Below are 15,765 nucleotides of genomic sequence, written 5' to 3' on the forward strand. Positions count from 1 at the left end.
GACAAAAATTGTTTGGTAGAAGCCAATGGTGCTATTGACATCATCATCATTGATGCTATGCATAACATAGCTCAAGAAATGTAACTGTATTTAGTTTCTGGAAACACCCACATTCTTGTGCATGTGTTGTCCTTAAACTTTCAACCAAGTGAACCAAACAACACGAGATAATAGTTGGCGGCTTAATCCTGTGCTAGTGTTGTGGTAGTACAAAAGCGTGTTTGACAAAAGCGTGTTTGCTCTCATGTATACAATTGCCAGGTTAGCTTTTCTTAATATACTTAACTGAAAGGATTGAACATACTCTCGTGAGACACAGCATAACATTATTCTGATGTTAGCTTAGCTTTTGCTGCTTTAATGGCAAGCGTTACTACCATTGGTTATTGGAACAGGGTATGGTATATTGATGACACAGATATCTAATTTTGAGTAACAGAACACTAATTATAATTGTGCGCAACAGCCAATAATTTAATAAATCTGATAACTCGAGCATAATTGGCCTATCTTAAATTTTCATCGAAGGCTTCAACATAAGATTATATTACTAGTGTATCTTCAACTCGTAAATAAAGTAGAACTGTATGTAATTATGAACCGGATAATAGTGAATCCCATGACAGTAAAACTCTTGTTATGAGGTAATGTATTAGATAAATGTTTCAAGGTATTTGCAGAATCGAAAGACCTCATTCTGTTGAAGTAGCAGAAACCACTGCAGTCTCTAAGACTTCATTAATTTTTGTTGCACTGACAACATGAACTGGTGACTCGACCTGAGTGGAATCTGCTGGAGCAGGAGCCAATGGTTCAGGAAGCATTGCTGTGCTTTCTGGCTTGATGGCCTCTCTGAGGATTCCACAACTTTCCTTTTCGGGTGAAGGTTCTTCCTCAATTTGAGTGACTTCAACATATTGATCCGGTGAAGGTGAAACAGGAAGGCCTGCTTTTACGCTTAATTCAGTATCACTTAATTCGCCATTAGACATTGTAGTAGCAGAACTCTGATTTATTTGATCAGTTGAATCTAAAGCAGCCACATAGCCTTGGTCAGAATCTTGAACACCAATGTCCATACTACAATCAGGCTGATTTTCATCGTTTGAGTATGCAATCGTATCTTCTGCAGTTCTCTCTTTAACCTCAGTGACATTATCAGCCTTTTCAGAACTTGGCTTCTCCGTATCTGTGGTCATATGAAATAATTCAATCTCATTGGGCTCTTCAAGATCAGTCCAATCATCATCTTTTCCAAACTCTTCATCTACCGCCAGATTTTGAGTAGTATCAACGAATTTATCTTTCCTTTCCAGGACATCCCTTTGTGTATCACCAGTTTCACAAAGTTTGTCATCCGAACTTTTGTCGAGGGTCGAGTCTTGTACTGTATTATTAGACATAGTAGCTGGTGATGGCTGCACCAACAATTCTTGAAGTTTTTCCTGGGGAGTCATGGACTTGGATATTGGCAAACAAATTGAGACATCATTGTTTTTGGACAGTTCATCCAGTAAGGCAACTCTCATCTTCTGCAATTGGTACAAATTGGTATTAAATGTTGCAACTAGTTTTTGAAGTTTTGTCATTGGAGCATTGATCTTTTCACTTCCAGGATTCCATTGATTTGTTCTAAGATATGCCACACTAGGAAGAATGTCTCTATCTCCCAAGTCTTTTTTACTGTCGAAAGCAGGGAATCTTTGATGATTGCTAGTGACTATTCCAAGTTTATCTTGGGGTTTGTCATCATAATCTGCCATGATACGATAGAATTTTGCCTGCTTAGAGCGTTTGGTAGTCATCATGACATAATCACTGCGAAATTTATGATTATCAATCGCTATGTAAGGCTCAGTACCACAGAGGATCGATTTGAACAAGAATGGAAGACCATTCCGCATGTTACCAAGCGCGTCCATATTTCCAACTGAGCCGAACATATCTCTTCCTAACATTCTAGAATGAAAGTTTGACATGGAATGTTTGGATGTTGCAGAAACTTGCTTTGTCCGTGATTCAGCTGAGGAAATTGTGCCATGGGACAATACTTGCAGAGTTTTATGCGGACCATCCTTTACACATTCATGAGCCTGTTCAGGATTAGATTTGCCTTTTGTGTCAGATGCATGAGCATCAGTTACAGCTGGTAACTCGGTGTCAATGTGTACTTGAACTGTCACAGGCTCACCGGAGTCTGTCTTTGAGCTGCTTCCCTTAGACAAAGAAACACCAGCCTTGACTACTTCTGACTTTTCAGGCTGCAGTTGTTTGGAAGATATAGAAGAATCTCGTTCTTGCTCTGAATATCGCTCCATATTTGCTACTTTCTTGGATTTTGTTTTACTATCAGACAACAATTCTTTATTAGAACTCTTGGTTGCAATCGCTTGATTTGCCTTGCCAGTGCCTAAAGACTTCCCGCCTGCACTTTTTGGATTGCCGCCATCAAATGAGATCTTTGCAGATTTAGCTTTTTTTCTTCCTCGAGTGCGGGTCGATGAATTAGCAGAATAGACAGACCAACGACTTCGTGAGGAACCGCTCGATGGATTTCGAGATGGGCTAGACATATTTGATTGCGATGAAAGGTTGAACTTACGCTTATGATCAGAAATACGAGAAAAATTTTGTCTGCTCTTGTCAGTGTACGAGGTGTTGGTGGAAACACGAGCAGTACCAAAACTAGAACTGGGTAATGAAGCACTGGAATGTCTGTTCTTATCATAATAGCGAGAAGAATAACCCGAATTCTTAAAATGTGATTGATTTGTGTTCATGTAACTGTTACCTCGATGGCCGAAGCCTGAGTCGTCTGGATGCAATTGACCAAACAAATCCGTCCCGGAATTGCTTTGGCCAAAATCTGGTCGATCAAGCAGCGATTGACGTTCAGATGACTTGACAGTGAGAGCGCCCTCACCTAAGTTATCTGAAATAAATTTCAGCATTCCCATAGCAAGATTTTTTTGAACACTTTCTGGTTGACTACCAAGAGTGGTGACTAACGAATCTTCAAGTCTTGAACGTTTCGTGTAAGACTCTAGACTGTCATCAGGCTGTCGCTTATGCACGTTTCCACTTGTGCCATAATTGAACCGCGTATCCCCGGAGCCAAAAGCATTTGCTGAACTCTCACCCTCAAATCTACCCATATTTTGCGGTAAAAAGTCAGAAGTGACGCTATTTCTAATGTCCTGAAGGAATTTGGCGAGTTCGATGTTCCACTGAGCTGTCACAGAGCTTGTGGGATTGATACCATCCTCAAGAAGGTTATGAGTAAGCAATTCTCTCTGTCCATCACGAGAATAGTACACCTGTAAAACAGATATTGCACAATAGGCCGATTCGGTTTACTCCACAATCGGAGTAAAACGCAAATGCCTTTGCATTTCCGTCATTTCAGCCGAAAAGGAAATATTGAGCATAAATCTGTCACAAAAGTTGCAAGCACAAGCCAAGGCGAGTCTTGGCTGCAAATGACAGGCCATATAAGATCCCATATTCCACAACTGTCATAGTTGCGCACTGCAACTAGGGTGCAGACTATTGAAGTATTCCAAAGAAAATATGCAGCTGCATCAGTTAACGAATCAAAGCAGCGCTTTGATCAAATCAAAATTAGTAAAAAAATACGATGCGGATGCAAAGAGCAGTTCTGAGGGTATGGCTAGCCTAGCAAGTTGATACACCAAATTGTAATACTTGTGCTTATTGTCTACCATGTTATGTTTTGTAACACCTTACTGCTGATCTACTGTATAGCAACCAGCCCGTCCAAGATCATTGGAGCACAAACAAGCACGGTTGGCGACGATAAGTTATTTTTGCATATATTGCTGCCTGAGCAGAGTACAACCATCCTCGCTACTTCACATTTTCACCTTTCGAGGTTTCAGTGCTTAGCGGCTAAATTTTTTTGTTAAAAATTAAAAAAACTAATAAAAGAAAATAATTTCAAAACAAAAATTAAAATACATAAATATACAAACATAAAATACGTCATTAATGGACATACATGTGAATTTTTTTACGAACCCAGTTTTTAATAACGAGTATGAATAATCAGACGAGATGAAGTTTAAACTACTGTAAATTATCTGTATATCTTCAAATCAGACAAAGCAGAAAGCAGCAAATGCTTGAACCACGTGATGGCATGGGTATATTCATGAAGTTTGGGGTCAGAAATTATTTACCGACGCTAATTCGGTGACAAGAAAACCTCACCTTACGAATGAAAAAGAGATCGGGCACTCCGGCCTGCTGGTTAAAGGTGTGACACACATCCATGAAGTACTCAGTCATCTTGAACAACTGCAGCTGCTCTTGTTCAAGACCATTTGTCATACCAAATCTGCAAACATATCTTTATGTTACAAAAACTAACCGCAAGTGCTCATGGCAAAATTTACTCTGTAAATGAAAAAATTAGATAAACTTGACTACATCTATAATTACAAGAAGAGACTAACCAAAACAAAGTACAACAGCTTCAAAAAGGGTTAAAACAAAAAAATTGTTTTTTATACTTTGCCAAAACTGCCTTATACCATAAAATAGTAACATTTTAATAGCTGCCACCTCCCAACATGTCTCATCTTATCATAGTAAGCCTCCGATTAGCTGGCTGCTACAACTTCTAACATGTTTATGAAAATGATTTGCAAGAATTCATCTCTTGACATGAAATAAATAAATATAGTTTTAACGCGATGCGCTTGTGATGGGAAGATTTGTGCAAACCATCGACCAGAATAAAATTTAACTAGCCTTCTTAAGACCATTAATGAAATTTTCCTCATGACATTGTAAAAACTATTAACCATTTGATGCAGCAAAATACAAAAAGTTTTCTTGAACTTGGAGCCATCATGTGCAGTGTAGAACAAAATATGTATGAAAAACCTAGGAGATCGTTTCAGAAGACAGTTGAAGAATATATAATCCACCATCAAAATGGTGAATAGTACAGAGATGGCGCAGTTGAAAAACTTGCAATTTTTTTGAACGCTTTGAAGCCTGGGCTAAAGATAAATTCACCTGATTCCTATACAGTTCACCTGATTCCTATACAATTCACCTGATTCCTATACAGTTCACCTGATTCCTATACAATTTGAAAATCAGCAAAACAAGTTCATTACTCACCGCATCATACTGTCAGCATTCCAGCCCTGACTCCTGTGATACTTTGCGAGGCTGATGGGATAGGTCGTACTCCATATTATCTTCGCTCTGAATGGCCTCAGAATGCTTACCGCATCATTCATCTTCCGCTCCATCGTCGGCACAGCATCGACTATCGGTTTCAGCAAATCTATGCAAAATAATTTACACAATTAGTAAAACTTCTGGTAAAAATCTGACGAGCGGTACTTGGTAGGCTACAGCATCAGGTGGCAATGTGTTCAACACAATCAACTCCAGGATCAGCCATTTACAACGTAGCGCAGACAATCCCCTAGTTGGTGTTTGGTTCTCCAAGAGAATAACAAATGGAGTTTTTCAAAAGCACGTCTTCAAAAGCCATTCTGTATCATTCTAACATGTTTATGAAAATGATTTGCAAGAATTCATTTCTTGACATGAAACAAATAAACCGTGGTTGGTTTGATATATATATCGCTTGATATATATCATCGATATAATATTATATCGCCAATAGATATACCTTTGAGTAAAAAAATCGATATTTTTGGAAAATACCAATTTTCCAATATCAATTTTATCATTGCCATTTTACCTTACAACTATTGCTAACAGTCTAAAAATGCTAACACCTAAAATCATTAAATACTTGTATAGGGGCCTATTAGGGTTACCCAACACTGACAAACAAAGACAGCCAGACCAAGGAGGTGACATTGGCTAGACCAATTAATTAGTGTTTGAGTTGAGAAGAGTTTTTCAGATCTAAATTTTATTCCTTCATCCCAGTGCTATCTCCCTAACCTGATTATCTCATCTCATTTTAAACTGTTATATTTTATTGCCTTATTGGAAGACCAGTCTGCTGAAAACCCATTGAACTTCATAATCCATTATTTTGAATTGAACAATCTGACACCCAGAGACAGAATTGTGAGCACTGACTCACTGAGATGACAGAGTAACTCATCGAATCATTTTCTGTAAAAAATCTTTCAATGAATAGCTTCAAAAGATTCTGGCTCAGTATAAAATCTATAAATATGACGATATAACTCTGACTGCTAGTGTTGAGTGTGATTTTTTATCTTGTGGACTGGTCCACAGCAAGTTGAAAATATATCTCGGTGTGGTGAAGGCTAGCAAGCTGGTGTTTAGTTACAAATACCTAAACTAGACAATAGTAGGACATTAGAACATGCTTGCATTATCATAGTGTGTATTTACTATTTGCACTATTTTGTTTGCACTTTGCATTCATGTTATGATTTCCAATCCAATGTTTGACGAACATTTTCATATTGACCTACAATAAATCAAGTTTTGGGTATTAAACATTGCTGACTGGTCCTTTACAACCTATAAAATACATCAATCACCATACAAGTTCAATCTAGGTTTAATTTTTTTTCAAAAATGTCATTTGTTTCAAAAATATCATAAATATCAATAAATATCATGATATATATCAGTGAGATGATTATTTTAAAAATATTGATATTTTGCCAACCTTGAAATATATATAGTTTTAACGTGATGCGCTTGTGATGGGAAGATTTGTGCAAACCATCGACCAGAATAAAATTTAACTAGCCCTCTTAAGACCATTAATGAAATTTTCCTCATGACATTGTAAAAACTATTAACCATTTGATGCAGCAAAACACAAAAAATGTTATTGAACTTAGAGCCATCATGTACAGTGTAGAACAAAATATGTATGAAAAACATAGGAGATCGTTTCATTAGACAGTTGAAAAATATATAATCCACCATCAAAATGGTGAATAGTACAGAGATGGCGCAGTTGAAAATCATTGGGCTTCAATCGCCAAACGGCACAGTTGGCAGCCAATGAGTATAAATTGCAGGCAGCAGAGTATAAATGACAACAGCATATAAATAAGGCTATAGAATTGATGCAGGAATTGCGACTCGGTTGGCTGCTGCTGCTTTACTGCGTACCAAATAGAATTGTCCTCTTCACTGAACCTGACTTGCAGTGAAACTCGACTTACACTGTGAGCCTACCATCCGCTTCTCTACGAGGTCAGTCAATCCAAGAATACAGAATACATAGATATCTGCTTCCCGATTGGTCAGCTTTGAATAGATCTCCACTCTCCTTTGCACCGCTGGCATCAACCTACAAAAGTCAGGCGTTAACACCACAAGGTTTTACACAAGACTGCTTACAGGGATATGGCTGATGAGGTGGTTAAGCCGGTAACGTTAACGATAACGTTATTTCAACCAATGATGATGAGCATCAGCTAATCCTAAGAGTTGATGAGAGCTGAAAATTCCACGAAAATACGGCTATCAGGAAACTTTTTATACTGTTAAAGATAAACTTGCATGAAACTGGTGGATTTTATAAGAAAATGTCGATATTTTCTATCATTTGCAATTGATTTTGATGTTTGAGGTGATCTGATTGCCAGGATGTTTCCAGATTAAAATCAACACAACTTGATCACGATTAAAACACTCAGATTTGAGTAAAAGTGTGGTTATGATGTTTTAGTTGCAAGAGACTGACAACATCCTGTATAATGCTTTGTAGTGTTCATATACTCATAAAAATTAGGTGAACCTGGCTGATTACATGAACAACTGTATATACATACTAGGTGAATGCCCAGCGTTGCTTGAGTAATAAAAATCTTTGCACAGAAATTTTTTTTAACATATTATAATAACAGAGTTGCTATTCTAACTTTCAAACTTCATTTCATGAAAAAAAGTGTTTTGTGCAGTTTGAAAAAATCAAGAGAAAAAATAAAACAACTGTAAAGGTTTTCAAACTTTGTCAAAGAACTTTTAAACTTCATATCATGAAGAAAATGTTTTGCGCAGGTCAAAAAAGTGAAAAAAATAAAACGACTATAGAAAGGTTTAGATGTAAATGTGAAGTAATTAGCAAGTAATAGCTAAATTAAGTCTGTTTTGCTACGACTACGATAAAAGATGATTTGGCAATGATACAACTAATACGAACTGAAAAAACAAAATAAAAACCTTGAATATGTTGAACTAATAACAATTCGTGCGTAGAAGTGTGTGTATAAAAAGTTTCCAGCAAAAGATATTCGTCAAAACTTTGAATACGACGATACTGGCAACTCTCAATACTAGTACAATCGTAAAAATGAGATATCGGACTGCCTGTGTCTGACCGAATGGAGAAAGAATGTAGAAGCAATGCCTTTTCGAGATAATACAATTGACCGTGTGAAAAGTATTGGCCTTTACTAATTTAGTAATTGAACCTTACGAAAAACCGGAAACAGAAGTTCACGAAAACACGACAAAGCTTGTGCTTCATAGAGTTAATAACATTAATAGAGTCCATAGAGTTTCAATTAATACACTATTTAGCATGTGAAATCGGGAAAATGGTGTCTACAGTATATAGTAAGAGCCTTCGTAGAGTCGTAGTTAGACAATTGGATTACAAACCAGCGGTTGCAATCTTCATGAGTTCAAATCCAGCAGAATGCGAGATTTTAACTACTAAACTTGATAAATAGATCGAAACCAGTCTTTCTGAATTTTTCAGAGTGCAGGTTTTAATAGACACATTCATGTAAACGTGTATTACGATGAACATGTATTAAATGAACCAGCTCACAACAGCAAATCGCAACAGCATTTGTTCACCTCTCTGCAGAAAAGACTAGACAATAATCATAGCTGAACATTCTCTGTGGCTTGTTCTACAACAGTCAACTAGGTTATCATAATTACGGTGCGCCTTCAGGTTACAACGACCCTGTTATACAATTTTTTGCCTTGCGATGTGGAACACAAAGTTTTTTACCCATACAACAGTTTTTCGGCATATGATATAAACAAAGATTTATCTTTAAATTCAAATTTGACAGTCAATGTGCTGAATACGTGAATATGTTAAAATAACACAAATACCGATATGCTATTCACCGAAATCCCTCCCATAACACATGAAAGAGATATGATGCAGTGCGTATATAAAACATCAATGATTTTTACAAAGAGGTGATTGCACTAGATAATTACTATAAGTTTTTATACTCCTCTAGGGGACATTTTCGGGCTAAAATGCCAACTGTACTGATAAAATTACAGAACAAAAAGTAAAACGGTATTTTAATAAAGAGCAACTTCTACTGAAATGAAATAAACACCTAAGCAGGGTCGTGAGCAATATGTGACTAGAGAAATGAGAACAGATACTAACAGTACAGGTAGAATTATCAACGGCGCAGGTAGAATTATCAACGGCACAGGTAGAACTATCTACGGCGCAGGTGGAATTATAAACGATACAGGTAAAATTATCAACGGCGCAAGCAGGGTAGAATTACACAATTACATCCAGTTATACTTTTAGTGATGGTAGAATGAAAGTCAGCATTCCATTTTGATATGAGTGAGGGGCTTGCTCGGAGGGACCTGCAGTAATAAAGTCTTGTCTGGAGAGCTTGACTTACATACAGTAGACACTTAACCTGTATACAGTAGACACTCCTATAATGTAAATCCAGATAACGTAAAAATATTATGCGAAGTATTTGCTTCCCGCTACTTAGAAAATTCCATGTAACGTAAAGTGTTAAGTCGGGCGAGTTTTCAAACTCGTTTTTAAATTTATAATAGCGTTATATCGATTACATATAACATCCGTGACATTCTATTCCGTCGTAATAGATTGTTAAATGTGTCGACAAAAAGAAGAATAGGACAGCTGCACGTTGTTCGTAAATAGAAAGGCGATCGATTGGTACAGGTGTCATAACGCCGGTCTAACAATCTGAATGCAACGAGTTGAAATATTGTCCAAAGTTATCTTTGATCCTAACCTTGGCCCTTAGATACAGATAGACGACGAACTGGTAAAACTGCTATTTATAGTAAAAATATTTTGTTGTTTTGCTTTATTGTAGATATACTAAATATTTGTTATTAGCTGTACTTTGCAGAATAGACTACGCTGTTTAGAAAAAATAAGCAAATCGTTGTAAATGAATGTTGAAAATATACAGTCCTTATCAATTTGTTGTGAGACTACCGCAATTATGGTCTATAAAACCAGTGAGATCGATCATAAAAAAGAGAAAAGTTGTTGATGCAAACCAGCAATACTGCAGTTACCGTAAAGCCCACAAATTACAAGAGTTAAGTCGAGTTTTTCCTTTTAGCATATCCAAAAGGAAAAGTTTAAAAGTGAGAATGGTAACTGTTGTTAAATAAAAATAAATTTTCTTTGCAAAGACTTGTTTATTACCTCGGCAACGCCGAGCGTTCAACTAATCACTCTGCTAAAAGCTCATGACTGTTTCAAAAGCAAGTAACAATCGAGTTTCGTAAGATGTTATTATAGTGTCTGGTGAAAGGTCTCTTCAAAGCGATCTAATTAAGCCATTGTACACCGAACCGGTATCATAGTGAGCTTCATCCGCTCTCTTGCATCAATAAAAACAGTACGGGTAAGCACAACCCTGGTGAGGTCACCTCAAGTGAACTAAAACCTTTGCCTTACCTTCCACTCACACCTCTACAATTCTCCATCCAAGCACCTGCTTCATAATTGGCTAAAACATTTCTGATTTCACACAATGATGCCAGCTTGGCTAATGGTAGTCTGAGTTTAGAAAACAGACCTATACTCACTTATCAATACCGGCATCTGAGATAATAACAGTGTCATCAAAATCTTCCGTACGAAGATACGAGCCATAGAAATTGGCTGCGAGTATAACCTTGGGTGACCAACTCATTGTCTTTTGTCTTGTCTTCAATTCATTCTACAAAACTTTAAAAAGTAAAAACTTCAGAAGACATTTTCCAGACACACTCCAAAAGAAAAACAGTTACTTGCCCTCCAAATGGTTTGATGAAACATCTTCCCTGGAACTTCCCCAAAATCTATTCTAGACACGTTAGGGTGCATTATTCATCTTTCAGTGTGAAATGAAAGAAATTAAGGATGCTACCTGTGAATGAAGTGCTCTTTTGCAGCTTTTAGACGTTGGGTGATAGCCAACTGTGGTTCTCACCACTAATCCTAAATTACTAAGGGTAATTTAGTAAAATAATTTTCTATTTAGCTGAACTGGAGGAGATTATGATGTATTTTGTATCAATATAACACCATACCTAATTATTAGCACAACGCCTTGAAGTTAGCCTCTGGTTTGTTAAATTAAAACTTTGCGTTATACCTCATGCCTTACAGAAATATAATGGTCTAAAGCACTAAACCGGTAGTTGATAATATGAAGACCTGTAAACAAACTGAGCTGTGTAACAAATCTCAAGCTAAAAGTTAGGCTGCAGTGCGATTAATAAAAGCAGGTCTTTATCGAATGTCAAGGTCTAATTCATTGTCAAGCAATTAGGTGCACTGCATTAGGTACTGGTTAGCTTGCTTCTACAAACTAAAAAGCTGAAACACAATAGGCGATTCTCCAGCAAACCATAACGGGGGCTCGCAAACAGCCAATAAAATTCTTTATCACTAGTTTCTTCAGTTGTTTATAAATTTAAATAAATGTGGTGCTTTCTAGACAACGAGGAAAACAACTTCTGCTGTGTAAAGGCCGATCTCACTTTCACGAATTGCACACAAAAAAGAGACATACCAAAAAATGATTCTTATATTTTTAACGATAAAAATTAACAATTATTATTTATAACTTACTTTATACTAGTTTTTCATATAATAAATATTTACTGTTCTCAAAATAGTCAACCTGCGCAATGAATGACTCCAAAATGTTGATTTTCAACTGGTATCTTCGTAATTCTTGTGTGTTGTGTTGCGCAGAAATGGGTGTGCTCTTACGAAATGTATGAAAAATTCAGTGTTTATTCTGATGCTGTTTCAATTGTAACAAAATAGCAAAATTTTGTTGTTGTATGTTGGAAAACATTGACATAAAAAATAGCAATCAGATCATTTCATTCTGAAAAAAAAACAAGCGAAGCGCGCGCGATAAAGTTCTGATTGAGCAAGCCTAGCATCAACTCACCCAGCGGAATCCGAGCGTGATTAGCACCACAGCACGCTGTCGCACCAAATATCGCCTAGTGTGTTTGGAACTTTACAATTGCAGTTCAAAGTATTTCTATTGTTACATATTACATAGAAGCATGCAAATGGAACCGAAGTTCAGCAATGGTTTGGAAGCGAACATGTGCTAAAAATAACTAATTCATTCGTGTTTGCACATCTAAAATTAATAAAATAACTTAGCTCACAACGTTTTATTAATTTCATTGTTCATATTCTGTTTTAACTTTCATCACCCATTTCCTTTTTACATAAAAATCTGCAGTCTCAAAGAATATTTGCTTCGATGTTACATAATATGTTATAACTCATGATTTGAGATGGCAGTAGCTACAGGTTTTCCTGTACATGGTTAGACATTTTGGTATTGCCTATGCGCAGCAAAGAACGATACAAGTATATCACATAGTTCAGCAACTAAATGATCAAACAAATTGGGCTAGTAAAAAATACAATGCAATTTTAATCTGGCGATTTTCTAAAAAGGCATAAAAAATGTACCAAAATGTGCAGGTCGCCGCGAGTTCACGCAAACTCGATGAGTTGATGAACAGACTCGTGGGCGAGCTGATAAACAGACTCGGGGCGAGCCGATAAACAGACTCGTGGGTGAGCCGATAAACAGACTCGATGGTGAGCCAATAAACAGACTCGGGAGTGAGCCGATAAACAGACTCGATGGTGAGCGGATAAACAGACTCGATGGTGAGCGGATAAACAGACTCGATGGTGAGCCGATAAACAGACTTATGGGTGAGCCGATAAACAGACTCGGGAGTGAGCCGATAAACAGACTCGAAGGTGAGCTGATAAACAGACTCGATTGTGAGCCGATAAACAGACTCGATAGTGAGCCGATAAACAGACTCGATGGTGTCTTTTCTCAACTATTACACCCTAGCAAGCCAAGCGCCATAATTCTTGATGTTCGGTCAATAGCACTTATAGTGAAAGCAGCTAAGATATGCTGGCTAATATCACAATGCTAAAGTCAGGAACAGTGACAAGAATTTTATACCCTATTTGCTTTTGAAAATCAAGCAGAGCTTATTGCAAAGAACGCAGTATCTTTATTGGTGTTATATCTCTCAGTACCAAGCAGTAACACACCAGCAATGATAAAACTGACAGGTTATATAGCAATCCCAGGGAAAAATCTACAATTGATTGGCTGCACAGTAATTAGGTCAACCAATTCAACAATAACATATTTCGAATACAAAAACGATAACATTTGTCACTAACTAATCACGCAATACGAGTATTAATAATTTTTAGTGTTTGTATAGTAACATACAAATCTTAGAACAATATGGTAATAGATGGTCAACATAAAAAATTTGCTAGTATAACCCATATATATACACTACATTGGACAAGTGTTAAGCGTGCGCCGCATAAATGACTATTCAAATTAATTTGAATTTCGACGAACGTAATATAGATCCATTGAGTCAGCAATTTTAAAGCTGCCGAATTATAGGCTTAGAAAAGACGTCATCAACTCTCTTACGCATGCTGACTGTCTATAAATATGGGTACACACTGATTTACAGTCCAATAGTTTTTACAAGCATGAAGCACTCGTGTACTTTTTGCGATTTTTCTTGCAACAAGGAGCGTGACCTACAGAGGCACGCTCGTGTACACAGACACCGCTGCTCCTCCTGTGATGAGGTGATCACCACTCAGCCTCTCCTGCATGCGCACGTCTCTGCTGAGCACCGAAGAACACAGTCCACCCAGACTGAACCCCAGAGACCGAGTGCGTGCTCACCCCGTCGCCAACACCATCACCGAGGGCAACGCTACCAAAGGCCATGGCAGGACTGACGGCCGCACTGGAGGCCAGCCCATGATGCTTGCCTTACCCCACGGCATGAAATGGAGACCAAGATGGTTCGCCCATCAGTAGACTCCATCGGGGACGATAGTGATCCTCTCGGGCTACTGGACTCACCAGTCAAAATCGATTTCTGAGTGCCAGTAATCCCACCAACCACCTCGGCCCTTCTCAGGGCCACCATTTCCATTTTAAGGGTTTTGTTCTGCGTCGACAATGGCGGAAACTCAGTGTCGTACTTATCATCCACTTTTTTTATTACAAGCGTTACTTTCTTATCAATAGGTCGTAAGCTGGCATGGTATAACATGTTATAAATTTTCAATAACCTCTTAACCAATTAATTAACCTTTCAATCAATTAAGGGCATTATGGATGGCTTTTTTGTTCACCCCAATGTTGTCAATACTCTCTCTTAAAGCTGAATGAATTGCAGTGAACCGTTTACTCATTGATAGAAAAAAACTCATATTTCTCTAAAAAAGATTAAATGCTCCAAGTGTTCAGGCTAAAGACCTTCAGCAATGAACAGCCTGTTCTTTGGTTGTACAATTTGCATAATATTTTTCTTTTTACAACAATACCATACTAGCAGCTTGGTATGGTTTATATTTATGAATACAACTTCCTAGTGGCCAGCCATTAGGCTCTTAAACGCGGACAATGTAATTACACAAAACATATAGTAAACATTATTGAACTACTCTCGACTTCATGAAAATGCAACTACTGTAAATAATGTAAACTGGTCTTTGCACCCAATTCAAGTATTACAACATCATTCACATGTAAAACATGATTTCCCGGCTTTGATACATGTATTATGTGTACACTGATACAAATATGCACTGCCAACACCAAACAGCACTGCCGTGTTACACAACTCCAACTATCGATAATATCGGCTAAAACTGAATAATGGTACGCATTTTAGTCAGCGAAAACAAAGTATTTTAGTCAGCAATAACAAAGTGACTAATTGCTTCAGCAAAATCCTTCTAGAATATGTAACATAAAACATACACAAAAGTCCAAAACATGAACAAAAATTATAAATACTAGACTGTAAAAACTTATTGTAATTATCATCAAAACTGCACAAACTTATATATCGCAAAATGTGCACTGCTGTATACATGTAGTATGCTAAACTCACTTTTTTCCTAATTAGTGTTTGCGAGTTCAAAATGTCGCCAAGCGCTACAATCAAGGCCTTACAAAATACCCCAAAATTCCTCCTGATGGTACGTCGGGTACTATCTGCACAAAATCGCAAAGTTTTAGTTTTTTTATTAACATGTTTTAAATTTTAAATTGGTTAGTTTATAAAAATTTAAATGATTATTTACTTTCATATTATAGTTCAAGTAACCGACATATTTCTCCAACTAAGGCCTTCCGTTAAAGCGCAGGATTAGAACTAAATACAGTTATCGCCACCTCCTTAAGTGCTTGATTGAGTTATGGCATATAATTTCTAGTTGTTGTACAATTTATGAGAATCAGTTGTAATAAATTAGTAGTAATTTTCTAAGGTACGTTTTTTAGTACGAACGGCAAGGGAAATTCGCACAGGAGAAATTCTTGATGATTTTAAAAAAAAAAACTAATATTACTATAGCTTTTTCATGTAAATTTTTTATTGAATAAATGGGTTTAACAATATTTTGATAGGCACATGAAACTGTCGTTCTAATATGGTGCTATAACGTGC

At 37.0% G+C, this 15,765-nt stretch overlaps 2 protein-coding genes across 2 annotated transcripts in view; one reads left to right on the forward strand and one right to left on the reverse strand.

The window, feature by feature from the left end:
• Positions 1 to 525: 525 nt before the first annotated feature.
• LOC137396345 (serine-rich adhesin for platelets-like) lies at positions 526 to 15,262 on the reverse strand. Its single transcript, XM_068082577.1, has 6 exons — positions 15,208 to 15,262; positions 10,807 to 10,948; positions 7,170 to 7,297; positions 5,152 to 5,320; positions 4,231 to 4,357; positions 526 to 3,317 (listed from the first exon to the last, which is right to left on the reverse strand). The coding sequence occupies exons 2-6, from the start codon at positions 10,911 to 10,913 to the stop codon at positions 693 to 695; spliced, it is 3,156 nt and encodes a 1,051-aa protein (XP_067938678.1). The 5' UTR covers positions 10,914 to 10,948; positions 15,208 to 15,262; the 3' UTR covers positions 526 to 692.
• A 201-nt stretch (positions 15,263 to 15,463) lies between these two features.
• LOC137397641 (kanadaptin-like) overlaps positions 15,464 to 15,765 on the forward strand; it is a 38,787-nt gene continuing 38,485 nt past the window's right edge. The window contains exon 1 of the mRNA XM_068083938.1: positions 15,464 to 15,586. The gene's annotated coding sequence lies outside the window, so the exon portion shown is untranslated. The remainder of the gene's footprint in view (positions 15,587 to 15,765) is intronic.

This window comes from Watersipora subatra, chromosome 5, assembly GCF_963576615.1.
Source record: "Watersipora subatra chromosome 5, tzWatSuba1.1, whole genome shotgun sequence".
Classification (NCBI taxonomy): domain Eukaryota; kingdom Metazoa; phylum Bryozoa; class Gymnolaemata; order Cheilostomatida; family Watersiporidae; genus Watersipora; species Watersipora subatra.